This window comes from Fukomys damarensis, unplaced genomic scaffold, assembly GCF_012274545.1.
Source record: "Fukomys damarensis isolate Sample0158 unplaced genomic scaffold, DMR_v1.0_HiC HiC_scaffold_28, whole genome shotgun sequence".
Lineage (NCBI taxonomy): Eukaryota > Metazoa > Chordata > Mammalia > Rodentia > Bathyergidae > Fukomys > Fukomys damarensis.
This window is the reverse complement of record NW_022900940.1, coordinates 48,165,354-48,182,945: the sequence shown is the minus strand read 5'-3', so window position 1 is coordinate 48,182,945 and position 17,592 is coordinate 48,165,354. Positions and strand designations below refer to the sequence as shown.

General features: G+C 47.4%; 1 protein-coding gene across 1 annotated transcript in view; it reads left to right on the top strand.

Moving 5' to 3' along the window:
• The first annotated feature begins 700 nt into the window (after positions 1-700).
• The window catches only part of LOC104849948, a 93,613-nt gene continuing 76,721 nt past the window's right edge, over positions 701-17,592 (top strand). The window contains exon 1 of the mRNA XM_010606582.1: positions 701-1,217. Coding sequence (XP_010604884.1) covers positions 778-1,217 — 440 coding nt within the window. The 5' untranslated portion in view covers positions 701-777. The remainder of the gene's footprint in view (positions 1,218-17,592) is intronic.

Below are 17,592 nucleotides of genomic sequence, written 5' to 3'. Positions count from 1 at the left end.
CAGGGGACTTGGGTTACTTTACCATAGCCAGCTTGTAAATGGATCAATGAGTCAAGCTCCTGAATGGAAATCAGGGCCCCTGTGGAAGAGACTGTGCCCCCACCTGCATTTCTCTTCCTCCCCTGGAGGAGCCGAGGCCATCAGCAAGTGCTCTAGTCCAGGGAACGTGGGCGGAGTCACAGGCGTCACCCTGGCCCTGGGCCAGGGGTCTCCCCACACAGCCCTCCAGCTGTGTTTCCTGCCAGTGATGTCCAGCAGAGAGGACTCCCAGAGAAGCCTGGCTCCTCCGCCGCGGATGGGGCAGCTCCCAGACACCTACGTAAGCCTGCCTGCCTGCTCAGGTATCCGTCACTGCCGGGTCATCGTGGACAGTGGGGCTCGTGTGTCACAGTGGCGAGCACATGCTTAGAGTTGTCTGTTGGGTTCCCTGTGCCACGCTCACTGTATGAGATGCACGCCTGTAGAAAGATAAATAATCACTTTTCTGAACACCAATTAGGGGCATTTAGACCACGGTGGTCATAGTTTGAAACAAATATCTCGCTGTTCATTTCCCCATTCTGTTTCTGCTGTGAGTCTGACATATTCTGGTTGCAAAGACAACTGAGAATAGGACATCATTTACTCAAGATCCTTAGCAACCCACAGATAAATTTAAATTGGAAGCCACTTAAAGGTCATCCCAGTACCTTTTCCCTTGTGCTTTCCTCAGGGTTAGCGAGCACACGGTTTTCTCAGAAGACCGAATTTCCTCCCTCAGTGGTGCGGAGTCTGGAGATGCAAGGGGAAGCTTGCTTGGACAGCCCTCAGCCGAAGAGAGCTGGCAGCCCAGGGAGGAGCTGTGGGAAACCAGTGACTGCGGAGTGTCCCCGCCGCCGCCGCTGCTGGTCAGACTCTCCCCCGCGCCCGCATGTGTGTGGCAGACACTGGTGTGCAGTCCACACAACATTCTCAGAGCAGGTGTCTCTCACCCCCTTAGCGGGTGAGGAGACGGGCTCGCTGAGGCCGAACGGTCCGTCCCATCCGGCACCAGCCCGGAAGCCTCGAGTTGCCCCCGCGTGCCTGGCTCTCGGCTCGAGCTCGGAATCAGCTGAGTGGTTTCCCTCCCCACTGGTGCTGGAGAAGGCAGAGGAGCAGCTGGCTTCTCCGGGCGGGGAAGTCTTTTCGAAGAGGATACAGGAGAAGGCAGGTTTGAGGGAGGAGGAAAACACGGCACGGTACGGGGGAGAAGGCGTGAGGGTGGTTGGTGGGGAGAGGCCGTGCTGTGTTACGGGGCTGTTCACAGGCCGTGTCGATGCCAGCGGCTCTGCCGTGGGCCCCCCGTGTGACCCGGACACTGTAAAGCCTTCCGAGGTTGTCAGGCTGGTAGCTCCCATAGCCGCGTTCCTTCCACCTCTGGGTGTCTCGGGCTGTACCCCACAGGCGGACCGAGAGCCGAGCAGCTGAGAGCGATTCGCGCAGCTGAAAGCGATGCCGTGGAGCACGGGGAAGGTGAGGGGAAGGGAGACCGAGGGAAGGAGCCCGGGGCGGGGCGCTGCCTCCGGGTGCAGGGGCCTCCCGAAGTGCTGCTGGACAGGGAGCCCGGCCAGCGCACAGAACTTCCTTCCCGTCCCAGCTCTGCCTGAGCGCAGGTGGGGAAGCAGGCGTGGGCAGTGACTTCTCGTCTCTGCCTCATCTCATCTCTAAAGAAAGGAGTGTGGGGAAAACGACCCCGGAGGCCTCTGCCGTGGAGTCTACGAAGTCCTGTGATGGATTCCAGGACCGCATCTCACCCAAAAGGATGAATCATCATAGCTGCTTTCTCTTGAACAGTTCCTCACCACCGATCTGAAAAGCTGAATAGGATATTTTATTTCATCTTTACAGCAGCACTAGGAAAACAGGCACTACTTTGCAAGGCAGCAAAGTGAGGCTGACTAATTTGTTCACCCTTCGTAGAAAAATGAAAAATAGAGCTGGGGTTGGAGCTCAGGCCAGTGTGAACCACAGGCTCTGAGTTCTGCCGCCTCCCACCTTGGTGGCCCACGCCGTGTGTGCACAGGGAGGCACAACGAGCTCACTGATGACATCTATGCACCAGCTGTGCCCTAGAATAGGGGCCCGGTCTCATACGGCTCGTGAGCGCGCCGTCTCCTACTGCCGGCACACTGCCCGCCATCCTTCAGTGACTCACAACTCGCCTGCGCCATTCTTCATGCTTTGTACATCTCGGGGCGCTCAGTCCTCAGTGCTCCTCAGATGGGTGGCGCGATCATCCCCATTTTGCATCCCAAAACTAGAAAGCGCAGAGGAGCTGGGTCCACAGTGCTGGGGAGTGGCAGGCCATGCCTGCTCCCAAGCCGCTGAGCCCACCTTTTGAGAGACTCAGACAGCACCACACGTACCTGTGCACAAGGTATCCTGTGAAGGAGCAGCCGGGATGGCATCTCATCACACTACCTAGCAGCCAGTGTGGGGGAGGAGTCCCCTTTACTCCGGGTGGCGGGTGCTAGAATGTGGCTTAAAGGGAGCATACCCACACTGACCAGTCGTAAAGGCTGTTTATCTGAAAGTTGCATAAAATCCAAAGTGGTTTTTAAATATCCATTCAGGGGCGTGGCATCATAGAGGGTCCTTGTGACAGCATGGAGGCCACACTGACTGCAGCATTCTCCTGGGCTCCTGCTCCCCACCCTGAGGGTGTTTCTGACAGTTGTGTGGCGGGGGGAGGCCACTCTTATGTGAGGAAGGCAGGAGTGTGGTGCTCCCTCACTGATAGGCCATTCCCCAGTGCACCACTGCTGCAGAACAGCAGCAAGATGTCACAGACTCCGAAGGAAAGAGCAGAGTCAGAACCTGTCACTGACGCCCACTGTAGGAGGCAGCTGTCGGCCAGAGTCCTCCCTGGGCTGGATGAGCATGTTTAGCTTCTTCAGGTCAGCACATTAGGTTCCGTGGCTGCTTCGGGTGGACAGAATGGCCGTGGCCAGCCACACGTGGCTACTGAGCCCTGGAAGTGCAGCTAATTCTCTGTAATTATCTTAGACATAAGTCTACTTCGTGCCTAGTGACTCACATGGGGCAGTGCAGCTCTAGGCTGGCTCATTTCCCCATGCACTGTTGCATGCTGTCGTTTAGAGCAGGAACAAAGGCTCCTAAAGCTCCAACAACTCCTGAAGCCCTGGGTAACCTTTGTCATTCATTTATTTATCTAGTCTTTCACTTCATAGATGTTTACTAAGCAATTCCTATGTGCCAGCACTGATCTGGACGGCGGAGGGCTCTACCAATGGGCAGAATTGGTACAGACCCTCAGAGAAAGCTATGTCTAATAAACAGGTAATGCACATGCACAAAAGGTCAGTGGCCACAAGGGGCCTGTGCAAGCCAGGGGAAGGGGCAGGGAGAAGCAAAGGATGTGGGGCTGCAGCTGTAAACAGGGAAGCCAGGGAAGGCCTCGTTAGCCGCATGAAGAGAGTGAAGGCTTTGTCCCGTGACCAGGTGACAGAGCGTGAAGGAGCTGGCCCCAGCGTGGGCTCCTTGCAGTTCCGAGAACAGCAGTAGGAGGAGTTGTAGAAGGAAGTTGTGGAGATGAAAACATCCCGCGTTCCAGACCAGGCTGCAGTGCTAACTACGGATGGTAGTCATTGGCTGACAGTTGGGTTGTGACACGTAAGAGTAGGAGAAGATGCAGGAAGACTAAGGACTTGGACCACACCCGTGAAATGATGGAGGTGTCCTTTACGGAGCTGGAGGACCATATTTATAATGCAGTCTCGACCCACCAAGAAGATGCTAAATAAGAGGGGGCCTCTACCTGGAAGGGAACAGCTATTTCTTCGTGCTAGGTCCAGGCAGACACTGGCGTGGGCCTGAACCCTCCTTCACTCTGCAGTCCTCGAAGCTGATGCATGTCCATATTGGAACTGAGGTGAAAGATTCCATCTCGCGCATGATCCAGTGAGGAAGGCGGGGAACTATGTGACCCGTTTCATGAAGAGTTCTCTCAGACTGACTCCGTTTCTGTAGAGTCGCTGTTATGGATGTGATTCAGTTCTCTGCATGTGCCTTCTTCTGGACATTGGAGAGATGCACAGAACTGTGCAGCAGTGTCCTGTGCTGCCCAAAGGGCCCAGCCTTCACTGTGAGGTGCCCTGGTGCCACGTCTCTGCTGGGCAGGGCGGGGTGGAGCCGTCACAGCCCCTCCCTGGGGCTTGATCACTGTGCATAAATGACTAATGTTGGTAATGAGTGCTTTGAACTAGCATGAGATTTGCCTTTCAGGTGACTTCCCCACCTTAAATCACACTGTTAAGCCTTTTCAAAGCACCTGCTGGTTGGGTAGCTGAGGCGTGACATTGCCAACCCCGAGAGGACCAGTACAGCTCAGTGGTGGCAGACCAAGGCCTGAGTGCTGCACTGGGCACACAGAGACCCTCTGTTGTGTCTGAGCCAAGTTTTCCCAGCTGCAGAGCATCAGGATTCGGGTTTAACTGCAGTGTGGGCACTTTGTGATTCTTAGGTGGGTTTGGGGTTGCAGTTTGGGCTCTCGGTCTCTGAAAGGTTCACCATCACTGGTACAGTGATATTTAGTGATCAGTAAGCCGATGTTTATCAAGGAACTGTTCTACGTAAAAAACTGGCTAGATGTGGATACACAGAACGGCCTAAGATTCAGTTCGCGCCCCGGGTGGCTACTGCTGTACTTCATGGAGTATCTCAGAGTCACGAGAGCATGGCCCTGGGATAGACCCCGAGCAATCCTGTTGTTTCTCTTCCTATCCTGTTTCTCATACAACAGTGTCCCCACGTGCTACAAAGACAGCAAATCATTCTCAAGAGGGTAGTTTTGTGCTTTCAGGGACATTTAGCAATGTCTGGAGATAGTTTGAGGTCACAGCTGAGAAGGTGCCCCTGGCATCCAGTGATTGATTCAAGAACAGGGATGCTGCTACACGCCCCAGCAGGCTGCTTCCAGGAGGAGGACTCACCCAGCCCACAGACAGGAACTCCAGGCAGAGGAGCTGCAGCTCTCCTATGTGCCCGCTCTGTGCAGTCTGGGAGGGTCAGCAGTGGCTCTTCTTCCTGGCCTGTGGACTTGGCGTTGATGTGTGTGTGCGTGTGTGCAACGAGTCACACTAGGTGGTGTTTATGCAGAGAAAAGCCAGGAAGCTTGCTCGGGAAAGTTAAAAGGGAAAAGAATCTCTTTGTTTTGATTTCATAAGACTTTGGACTCTCATGATGTGCTTGATCTCAGGAAGGTCTCAGGAAGAAATCCTTTAGCCCTCCACGGGCTTTCTGACTCAAAGCAGCTAAATTCCTTTCAGTGGTCTTGAGGCCTCACCACCTTCTCTGGCCTTGTCTCCTCTTGTTCCTGTCCCTCATGTCCCACAGCCTCCTGGCTGTTCCTGACTCAGGGCCTTTGCACTTGCTGTTTCCTTGGCTTGGAACCATTGCCTTCCATTTCTACGTTCCTTGCTCCTTCTCTTTTCCATGTCTGCATCCATCTTCAGATGCCTTCTTCAACCTTTGCTCTCCCAACATCTTTCTTTACTCTCTCGCCCTGTTAGCAGCAGATATTACCTATGTCGTTTAGCTTGCCCATTTCCTCCATCCAGTATGCAAGCTGGTGAGCACAGTGATCCTTGGTTTTGGTTCATGCTCTAGGCAGCATGCAGTGGCGGGTGCATTGCAGATGTTCAACACACATTTACTGAAGGAGCGCATAGGGCCAGATCGAGGATTTCAGCTCACACACAGGAGGGTGAGAGGGCTGTGTGGCTGTGCAGGAACACTGGGAATGCAGGCGGTGGAGCTGTCTGCAGCAGAAGGGTCCAGAGCAGTCCTGATGTCAAGGCTCGTGTGATCTCCTCCCTGGGTGAGGGCTAAGCTTCCTGAGGCTTGCTTTAAAGTGTGAAATGTCACAGCAGCGAGGGGCTGGCACTTTCCTGAGCAGGCCTTCAAAGGCTGCGCTGTCTGCAGCTGCAAACTGAGCACGCAGACAAGGGCCAGCTGGTCTGTCAGGAGCTGATACCAGTTTGGCCTGGAGAACACAGCCCACCCTTTGGTGTTTATTACGGAAAGCTGCTATTCCTTCAGCAAAATATTCACAGACCCCAAACTGTGTGGCATTTCACAGTGCGCCGGCCTTAATCAGGTGTAGACAACTGGATCTAAACTGTCTGAGAATGATGAGGGCCTGCCCCTGAGATGTGACCTCATTGTCCAAAAATAACATATTCAAAAATAACATCTTTTGATAAAAGGTTAAAACATCTGGTGAAGTTCAAATTTCAGAAATCAAGGACTGCCAGAAGAGAAGAGCCCCAGCAGATGAGTGTCTGGAAGCTCACCTGAAACCTGCGATGCGTAAAGGAATGAAGCGTGTGGATAAGTTGAATTGTACATTTTTTTAAAACTTGATTGCCATGAAAGCAGAAATTATAAGGTGGCCAAAAAACCAAAACAAACAAATAAACAAACAACCCCCCCGCAAATCAACAAAAAGGCTGAGGCTGCCGTGTTAGCTGTGCTTCTCTCCTGCGTGCTCTCTGATGAGGCCCATGAGGGTGGCCACAGCCTACAGAGGGGCCAGGCCCAAGGAGTGAGCAGGGCTCTGGCCAGCAGCCGGGGGCAGAACTGAGAGCGCTGTCAGATGGCTGGGAGAAATCTGGCTGCAACCACGGTGTGAGTGAGCGGAAAGAGCCTCCCGGGAGCTCTGGGGTAGGGAGTAGCCGGGCAGCCAGGTCCTGTGGCTCTGTCGCTTGGTGACAGAGTGGTCCAGAGACTCATTTGTGCCCAGATTTCTGACCCACAGGAGCTGTGAGGTACAGTTGTCATGTTTTCTTTTTCTTTATTGGGTACATTTTAGGTATACAGTGCACTTACATTCATCATTGGGATCTTGTGCCTTTACATGACGTATCTTGGTTCTTATTTATTCCCCATTCCCCTGGCCCAGTTGTCATTGTTTTAAGCTGCTGATTTGTTAGCCAGCAATGGCTGATGACCATATATTATGTCAGGGCCCATGGAGATTAAAAGGAAAACATGAGTAAGAAAGGACCTGACCGTCCTAGTGTGCAGAGCAGGGCAGTGGGCGGCTTTGTCGGCACTGACTGACGTGGAAACAGGTAGAGAGGCCTCGAGGAAAGTCACTCCCAGAAGGAGGCCAGTGGGAAGGCACGGCTACCAGCTGCCGCCCAGAGTGTGCGAGGGAGGTTGGTGCTCAGGCTGGGACAGGCCAAGGCCGCCCAAGAGGCCCAGTGGGTCCTGAGGAGGAGCCTGGGGATGTCCTGGGAAACCATGTGCTCCAGAGGAATTTGAGTGCTGGCATAGGTGGGAAGCAGCTGTGCAAACACAATCCTAACTTTGAGGCCAAGAGGAAGCACTCTCAAGTCTTTTTCTGTGCATCTTAGCATGAGTGAATAATGGGCATGTTCATATTAAAAATAATCAGTGTAAAGTAAAAATCACCTGTGCACCTTTCTGAGTCCTGACCTGAGGTGCTGCACGAAGCCATGCAGGGAGGCCCTTGCTCAGACTGAGTGCTTATGTGGAAGAGAAAATGAAGGAGAGACCTTGGGTCTGACTCTTGACCAAAGGCAGAGCTTCCGAGGGGAGAGGGCAAAGCATAGCACAGGCTCCATCTGTTGCCTTTAGTGTAAACTGAGCTGCTCAAAGCAGCACGCACAGACTGCCTTGCAGTCTCTGAGGCTGGAGCTGGGGTGCAGCAACCTGCGCAGCTCAGGATTCCCCAGGCAGTGATCAGGGGCAGGCTGGCTGGGTTTGTGGGACTTTCTGATGGACCTTGCCACCCTGGCCTCCTGTGACTCCCAACACTTTTGCTAAGAAACCCACTTTGTTTCCATTCATTTGCCGAGCAATTGTTCCTATAGAAAGTGTCTTAGAAGTGAAGTGAGGATTGTACTTACTGCAGCGCCTACCCAGCGCTAACTTTTACATTGCTCACAGTTTTGTTATGTGGTGGGACATTGAAGGTGAGCACAGACTCCGCACTGAGCAGGCCGATGAGAGACAACCTCTGCAGCCCAAGTCTAGCACAACTGCCACGGGCATTGCTGGAAGGGCACAGAATGAGCTACCTGCTAGATGTGCCAAGTCTTCATCCTCTCCTGTGATTTCCTGTTTAAGGAGCTGTGTTACAAAATAAAGATCAGTGTGGAAATATTCAGGAAGGCAAAAACACACAGAGATGGGCCTCATTTGGACCATGTCAGGAATAATCCTCTCATGTCACAGAAAAGATTGAAAAGCAATGGCAGCGCCAAATGAGAGCTCTCTTTCAGCAGAACTGATGGTGACTGTCAAAACGCTTTGTGAACGTCTGTGTGATGCAGGGCGTATGACTTCAAGCTTCCTTGATTGATGAGGAGTCTTAGACCTAGAGTGTGCCCCAAATGTTCGTGTGTTTAGAACGTGAGCTTTGTGAACATGACTGGGTTGAGGGGCCTCTGACTTCATCAGAGGACTAATGCCAGGGAGGAGCATTGTTTGATCGTATTATAGGGAGGCGATGGAGGTGGACGTCTGGGTCCGGGTAGGGTGAGAGGAACATGGAGACCTGGCTCCTTACTTCTGGTCTCAGGCTCCTTCCCACTCTCTGCTTTCCTGCTGCAGCGAGGTGAGCAGTTTCCTCCACCTGACCTCCAGCCCTGATGATCTATTTCTCCAAAGGCTCACAGCAATGGGAGCAGCTAGCTGGCCATGGGCCAGAATCTCGGAGACTGAGCTGTAATTAACCTCATCTCTTTCGAGTTGCCTATGCCAGGAGTTTGGTCATAGCAATACGAAGCTGACACACCGACCAAGAGTAAAATACTCACAGTGAACTGATAATTTTTTGAAGATGTCAACCATATTGTGTGTGTGTGTGCGTGCGTGTGTGCACGTGCGTGTGTATGAGACATGGTGGTCTGCATTGTAATAAGAGGGGGGGGAGATGAGAAGACAGGGTAGAGGAGGGAAAACACACAGAGACGGAATGGACTAAGACCCAAAGATTGTTGGGGGCAGTGATCAGACAAGCCACAGGCAGGCAGAGAATTTCCAAGCAGGGAGCGTCCTGGGGGACCTGTGTCTCTTTGGCCCTGGGATGGCTGGGAGCAGTGTGGTCATCCCTGTGATGGGGTGTGAAGGGGATGCCAGGGAGTCTGGCCCATGGGTTACTTTCTGGATAAAAATGAAATGGTTCCCGAAGGACCCTACGGTAGACCTGCAGCACCATCAGGTGGGCTGTTGTCTGGGCGATGCTTCCGGGCTGGAGGAAGCTGGTAGTACTCAGCTTTCCAGGAATTTCTGTGAAACTTCTCAGTTTTGCTGAAACTTCAAAATGTGTTTATTACATCTCTCTGTGCCAGACAGGATGAACATTTAAAATAAAATACACTTTCTTCTCTTAGCAGAAACTCACTAAAGTTTTCTAAATACCTGGTCTGTGAAAGTTACATAAAGCAGAAAATGACATTCAAAAATACTTCACGCAGACCTTTGAAGAGGGATCAGCTAAGGCTGGCATTAATGTCGGGGAAGACAAGGAAACTTTGGAGGCAGCAGCTTTGATGTGCAAAGAATCACCCACTGGTTCCCCACACGTGATGTAGCTATGCTTCTAAAGCAGATGTCCAGGGCCTCTAATTCTCATGACATGAGAGTACTTGGAGCTCAAAATCCTGCTGGAAAAAATGGCCCATGTGTCAGTGCCTATGGCCCTGATAGATGTACACTGTGAGCAATCTCTCCTCCCCTCTCAAGTGACAAGGACTGTAGAGAGGTTGCTGGAAAGCCTCCTCTTCATGTGTTAGCATCACGTTACATTAGGGCCTCGTCTGTGCCTGAGAATGACTTGCTGTTTAGTCGAACTTTCGCTCTAGCAACTTTCCCACCACCAAAGTTAAACTTCTCCGTGCTTACTGTGTCCCTGTGCGCGGGTTCGTTGTGAGATCTGGGAACCTGACAAACAGTGGGGTAAGAGCATGGAAGTGGAAATGGCAGAGATGCCGGTGAATCACGTCCTTAAGTGAACACAAGAGCGTAGTAGGTGGAGATGGAGTGGAGCGCCTCGGGGGAGGTAGATGCTACCATGACTGGCGGAAGCAGGCGATAGGAAAGACTGGGGAGGTCTGCTGCGGTCGTGAGTGGAACAGCGGTGTTGACCAGGACCACACACTGGTCTGTCCCGGTGATATTAAACAGTTCTAGGCTCAGACAGTGCCTACCTCTTTGTAGACGCTGAAGAAATGATGTTTAATGAATGAACATGCTAAAAGAAGTAATATCATGTGAAGCAGAAATCTGAATGCATTAAAAGAAGGACTTAGAAAGTGTTCTCCAGCAGTTCAGCATTGCCCTGTTAAAGAGGGAGTGAAACCACTGCGGGCCTTCAGGAGACTGGCAACTGATAGCACGAAACAGGCACCACTAACTTCATGACTAGCAAAAGCATTTAAAGAGTCACTTTATTTAGTTTCTTTATATACTTCCAAGCCCCTTGCTATTTACTTAAGTAGGATGAGAGAACTGAGTCACTAGGGACGGTTTCGGCACCGTGAACATGGTAGGAGAAACGGAAGTCAGAAATTGAATCACGCCTGTTCCCTGCAGACCTTTCCGCATTACTGGCGGGTCCCTGCTGTTTGGGTCATTGTCATGAAGGTAGCTCCTTGGCCTATCTCCATCTGCCTGTCCTGGGCTCCCTATTGTGTGCCTTACAAGCTATTATTTAATCATGAAAGGACCTGTAATATCAGGTCTTATACTCTTGCTCTATTTTCAGAGGAAAGTGAGGCTCACAGACCGTCTGCAGTTTGTCCAGGATCGCTCAGCTGGACCGGAATGGAAGGACACAGGAACACTTCCATTCCATCCCTGCAGCCCTTATCTGCCAACACTAACTCCTGCAGCATATGCACTTGTCTGTGACATGACTACTTCACTGTCTGAGAATGTCCGGGCCAGTCCTCCTCTTCTGCAGGGTGAGGTATTCTCCTGTGAATGGGCGTTGACAGACGGCCAACCTTTCCAAGCAGAGCTGGCTCTTACCCTCTTTACAAAGGGCCTGGCTTTGTGTCCCAGGAGCCTAACACTTAGAACAGACTCAATAATTTGTCAAACGAGTAATCAGCAAGATATCAATTAGGACCTCTCCTTTGTGCTCATGAAAACACTTTCGATGAGAAAATGTTTGTGCATTGTGTGCTCACCATACACAAATTCAGAAGTGTCAGAGAAACTGACCAAAAAGGCTGCCGAATTCCACATCGTAAAGGCTCTTGTGACACTGCTGCGGTCTGTGAGGCCAGTGTTTGGAACCCACACTCATGTCTTATTCCTGAGCTGAGCACCAGAGATTTCAAAGTTCCTTTGGGAGCAATTATGAAGGATTCCTTGGGGTGCCCCACTGTACTGTCTTCTTCCCCATTTGCGAGACTTACAACAGCTGTCCTTTGAGGGAGAGTTAACATTTTAAGCCACCGAAGTTCAGTTTCCTTCAGTATTTTTATCCCCTTAAGAACTCCAACTGTGTCTCATATATGATAACATTTAAAAAGATAATTCTGATTCCTAGCCCTGGGCTTTGCAATTAGTAACTCCCATTTACTGTCTGCCAATCGGTCGGGTGTGCTTTTCCTTCTGAAGCAGCTGCATTTTGTGCTCTTTTGTGAGTGTGAGAGGAGAGTGCTCAGTTCCATGGACCAAAGCAGACAACACCAAGCGGCTCAGACAAAGCCCCCTGTTCATGAAGCTTAGCTTATCTTCTATGAGAAGCACTGGCAGGGCTGGAGAAAACAGACGGAGATGACAAAGGCAGATAGTGATCGAGGTGTGAAAGAATAAACAGCACAATGGTGCAAGGCTCAGGTCAGGGAGGGCCTTCTGAAGAGGTCACATTAAAGGGAGAGCAGGAAGATGAGGGAACAGCACACACAGATGGAGGCAGGAGAAGAGCACTCCTCACTAAGAAAAAGCATGTGTGAGTCCTCAAGAGAGAACAGATCAGCGTGCTTGAGCAACAGCCTGTGGCCTGAGGGTGGGGTCATTTTGAGCACCAGATATAGCCTTTTAGTGCACGGAAAGGACATCGTAGTGTGTCAGGGGCTTGGAGAGGGGACACGTTGTGGCTTGGTTTATGTGTGTAAAGATTCAGGCTCAGAATCAAAACTCCTCAAAGTGACAACAGCCACTTTGCAGACGATACCTTGTGAACCTTTCTTCCTTTACAACTTTCCTATTGTGATTCGTATTAAAATAGTGATTTCAACATCCTGGGGAAAAGCCGCTATTATTGTAAAAGGAAAATACATCCGAGAATAGAATTTAAGAAAACACAAGCATCACCTGTCTCTCCAAAGTTGTATATTTTGAAGCTGCTCTTTATCTCCTGCAAACTATTTCCCCAGTGCTCTGGAGGGCCACACGAATTGCTCTAGTCTCTGAATGAAAATTTATCTATTGGTACACTTTGCTATACACAGCGATCACATTGATAACAGGTAATTTATACTCATCCATAACATATTTCAATTCTTTTCCCCATCCCCCTTTTCTCTCTTAAATCCCTCTTCCCCTCCTTAGTTAAAAAAGCTTTCTTTCTATTTTTCCTTTCAAACTTCTTTTTAAAAATAGTCCTAAAAAATAAAGTAAAATAAATTTTCCTTCCCTTCCCCCCAAATTTTTCCCCTTCCCATTTGAATATTTTCTTCTTGTTTTCCAATATCTACTATACATTTTGATCCTTCTTTATCCTTTTGACTTCTCACACTGAAGAACCACTTTAAGGTAAAGTTGGCTTATGGGTTTTGTACCACACTGGGACTTCCAGACTGATGATGTCAGTTCTTCAGAGATCTCGTGGCTCACATTCTTTCAGGGACAATTTTTCTCTTTCTCTCTCCCCCTTTTCTCTTTCTTTTTTGCTGCCCTTCTCAGAACCAAGATACTTCCTCCTGCAATCCACCTGGCCGTGTGTGTGTGACCACTGCTTACCTTTCCTAAGTGCTGTGCACCCTTGAGACCTCAAGTGCGTGTGTGGAGTAATTTACCACATGACCTTGGTTTGCCTCTTCATTCAACGTTTGTCTCTACTGTGTCACAGGGTGCCAAAGAATGCTAGCAAGTGTCTTCAGCGGTAATGCAGCTCTGAGGCTGTTCTCTTGTATCTCTTCTCTTTGGCCCGTATTTAGTATTTCTTTGTATTTCGTCTACATTTTGATGTTGTTAAAAGGTTTAAAATTATCTGACACATGTGCTTTGTTTGTTTCCATCTGCATGGGTTGGTCAGTCCCCATGAGCTCTGCACTTCTGGAAGAATCATGTTTAATAATTGCTTCTTGTTGCACAGTATTTCCTGACTATAAAATCAGAAAAAAAGAACATATGACACTAGGGGATTCTCTCTTTTATTTTACTTATACCCCAGTTTTCTTCTTTTTCTATCTTTTACCTTTAAGATTACTTCTGATATCTTGAAATTCATATTCTTTTTCAATACTGCTACCTACTTCAGAACACTAAATGAATCAAAGTCACTGCAGGAAAATTAACTCCAGCCTTTGTCTGTCCTGGATACAGGATTGCATACCTAACCACCACTTTTCTATAAAATTGGCCAGATTGGCTAATTTACATAATTTCCTTAACATGTTTGCAGAAAACAATGTGGTCTGATCTGGATTACATGGTAGGAAAACCAGAGGCTTCCGTGGAGAGGTAAACCGGGAAGGGACCCACATTTCCGTAGTAGGAATGCAGCTCCAAGCTGCACAAAGTTGGCGAGACTCAGACACCCCCTGCACACAGGCTTCCATCAACCCAGGGTGGCATTTTCTCAGGATCCATGAGACCACTTGAGAACTCGGCCTTTTATTATGGGAATAGAGCAGAAGATGTGTTGTCTTCCTTTAATGAGTTTTAAAAGACTGATTTTCCCCTAACTATTATAAATGTCTCTTTTTTTCTTCCTTTAAAAATTCCCTGTGATTCTACTTAGACTTTTATATTCCTTACTTATTTCCAATATACTCAATTTTTTTTCTTCAATAGAAATAATTTTTAAAATTTTCTTATTGAGTGATGCATCCCTATAAAAAGTAGAAAACCAAAGCTCCCCTCACAGCGCTTTCCAGAGATGACTTCTATTAATTTTTATTAATAGTTCTGGTGGATATCATTACAAACTTCTCACTCTTTTCTTCTACATGTATGGGAATTTGTATTTTACATGTATTACAACTACATGTAATAAGCATGTGCCACTTACATATGAGTAATACATGCATGAGGATAAAGTGTGTATGTCTGTACAAACACATACTTGTCAAAATATGACACACTTCATGTGAGTGAGAAAAACAAAATTGTTCTTCACTAATAAAATATGCAACCATATTTACCTTTTTAAGTTAAATTTATTTATAATTTTTGGTACCTGGGATTGAACTCAGGACCTTGTGCTTGTTAGTCAGGCAGTGGAACCACTGAGCTAATCCCTGGCCCAAGTTAAGTTTAGTTTTAACTGACATATAAAAACATAAAAATTGTATTTATTAGCTGGGTGGTGGTGCATGCTTGTGACCTCAGTACTCTGGGAAGTTGAGGCAGGAAGGTAGCAAGTTGAAGTCCAGCTTGGACAACTTAGCAACTTAGCAAAACTGTGTCTCACAAAAAAAAAAAAAAAAAAAAAAAAAAATAGCCCAGTTCAAAGGCCAGTTCAACCCCCAGGACCACGAAGACTAGATGTGATGGAGAACCATGCAACACTTGAATAAACGTGTGCCTTTGTAATGTTTAAGTCAGGTTAAACATATCTTGCCACAGAGACGTCTGTCATTTCATCTGTGCAGTGAAAACGCCCAGCTTTCTGAGATGTAGTGCAAGAGTTCTCTGTGCTCCACATTTTTAGTGTCTTGTAATTTTCATTGTGGAGAAAACCTCACTGGTTAAATTTATTTCTAGGCATACTTTGTACCTATTGTAAAAGGGATTGCTTTCTTGACTTTTTATTTCCAATGATTTGGAAACACATACAGTAATGCCACTGACTTTTTCATGTCAGTTTTGCATATGAAACTTTGCTAAATTCACTTATTGATTCAAATAGGGTTTTTTTTTCTTTTTTTGGAGTGGTGGTGGGGCTGTTTTGGGGATTTTCTACTTACAAGTGGTGACAATTTGATTTCTTCTTTTCCAGTTTGAATGCCTTTCATTTTCTTCTTCTGCCTGATTACTTTGGCGAGAACCTGCAGCACTATGTTGGATAAAGTGGTGAAAGAGGGTGTTTTTGTCTTGCCCCAGATCTTAGGGAGAAAGCTTTCAGCTTTTCCTCATTCAGTATAACGTATAGTTGTTGGCTTATTATAAATAAACTATGTTATGCTGAGCTACATTCCTTCTATATTTAACTTGTTATGTTTTTATTGCAAAAGGATGTTACACTTTTGAACAAGAGACTTAAAATTTTATTTTCACGTTTCACAATACAAATGAAAATCGCACTTTTTTGGGTGTTACTTCTCCCCCTCCAAAATATCTCCCTCTACCCCGGCGTCGTAGTATCCAGGCATCACTGACGTGTTTCCATGGCCATCTTCACTGCAGAAGCAGGTCCCGCTGACATCATCCCAGAAGGGGGAAGACTGGCAGGGGCAGCCAAGGAGGCCCCTCATATTGGTGCTGGCACCATGTCAGGGGGAGGCTGGGAGATGGGATCGTCACCCCTGCGGCGGTGGGGGCACCAGGATGGAGAACCCAGTGTCTTTTGTGTTGCCGGTAAGACCCTGTCATTTTCCGCCCATTTCTGATCAGTCTTCCACACTCACTCGGCGTTGTCTGCCGCTGGAGTGTCTTTCTCACAGACGAGTCTTAAGTGTGCTGTGCATCACCAGTTGTCGCGATAAAGGTGGGTATCCTTCTGTGGGCCACTGGCCACTCTAGCAGGTCTGTTGGATTTTATCAAATGCCTTTTCTGTGTCCACTGAGACGACCCTACATCATTTTGCTGATGTGGTATATCACATCCACTGGTGTGCACATGCTGATCTCCCCTTGTGTCTCTGAGCTGAACCCTCCTTGATCATGGTGATCAGTTCAGTTGGCCAGTGTTTGCCTGAAGACTTTTGTATCTATGTTCATCCGTGCTGTAGGTTTCCTCTTTCACTGTGTCCTGGTTTGGTTTGATATCAGGGTAACGTTGGCCTCATAGAGTGTGTTTGGCAGAATTCCTTTTTATTTTTTGGAAATAACAGGGAGAATTAGTATTGGGTTTTTTGTTTGTCTGTTTGTTTTTCATACCAGGGACTGAACTCAGGACGGACCTTGAACTTGCAAGGTAGGCAGTGGCACCCCTGAGCTAAATCCCCGGCCCTAGTATTGGGTTTTTATAAAATGCTTGGTAAAATCACAGTCCGGTCTCAGGGTTTTCTTTGATGGGAGACTTTTTATTACTGAATTCAGTCCTGTTACTTGTCTTTGGTATGCTCACAGTTTCTGTTTCACTATGGTTCAGTCTATCTGAATGTCCAGGAAATTGTCTATTTTTTCTCCGTTATCGCATTTTCTGGCAACAATGTCTAATGAGTCGTGGTGACTCATTATAATATCTCTCTTTTCACTTTTGATTTCATTCATTTATTTTACCTCTTCTTTTTATAGTTTAGCTAAAGATTTGTCTATTTTGATCTCTTAAGAACCAGCTTTCATTGAGATTTTGTATTTTTTTTAGTTTTTATTTTATTTATCTCTGTCTTGATATTTATTATTTATTTCCTTCTACTGCTTTTAGGGTTGGTTTGCTCTTATTTTTGTAGTTCTTTGACATATAGCAATAGATTGTTTGAGATTTTTCTTTTTTGATGTAAACTTTTTTGTTATAAACTTCTCATTTAGTATTTTGCTGTTTCTCATAGATTTTGATATTCTGTATGTCCATTTTCATTTGTTTCAAGAAAGTTTTTAATTTCCTTCTTGATTTCTTCCTTGATTTACTGGTTGCTCAAGAGTAAGGTGTTTCATTTCCATGTATTTTTATAGTTATCGATATTTCTCATTATTGATTAAAACCTTTGTAATATTATGTTTGGAAAAGATACTAGAAATTATGGAAAACTTTTTGATAATATTGGGGATTAAATCCAGGACCTTCATACTGAGCTACATCTCCAAAATTTTACTTCTGAGACAAGGTTTTGCTAAGTTGCCCATGCTGGACTCCAACTTGCAAATCTCTTGCCTCAGGTGTCCAGAGTGATGGGATTATAGTTGTCACTGCATGTTTGGCTTGATTTCAAGTTTTGAAAAGTTTGTCAAGACTTGTTTTGGGACCTATCATGTGAATTATCCTGTAATATGCTCCATATACTGACAAGAAGAATGTGTATTGTGCAGTTGTTGGATAGAATGCTCTATAAACTACTAAGTCTATAAGTCCATTTGGTCTAGGGTTGCAATTTAACTGTGCTGTTCCTTTGTTGATGTACTGTTTAGATGAACTGTCCATTGCTGAGTGTATGTCTTATAGTCCCTAGTTATTACTGTCTTACTGTTTATCTCCCTCTTTGGCCCTAATAGTATAATATTGGATGGAGATATATATATATA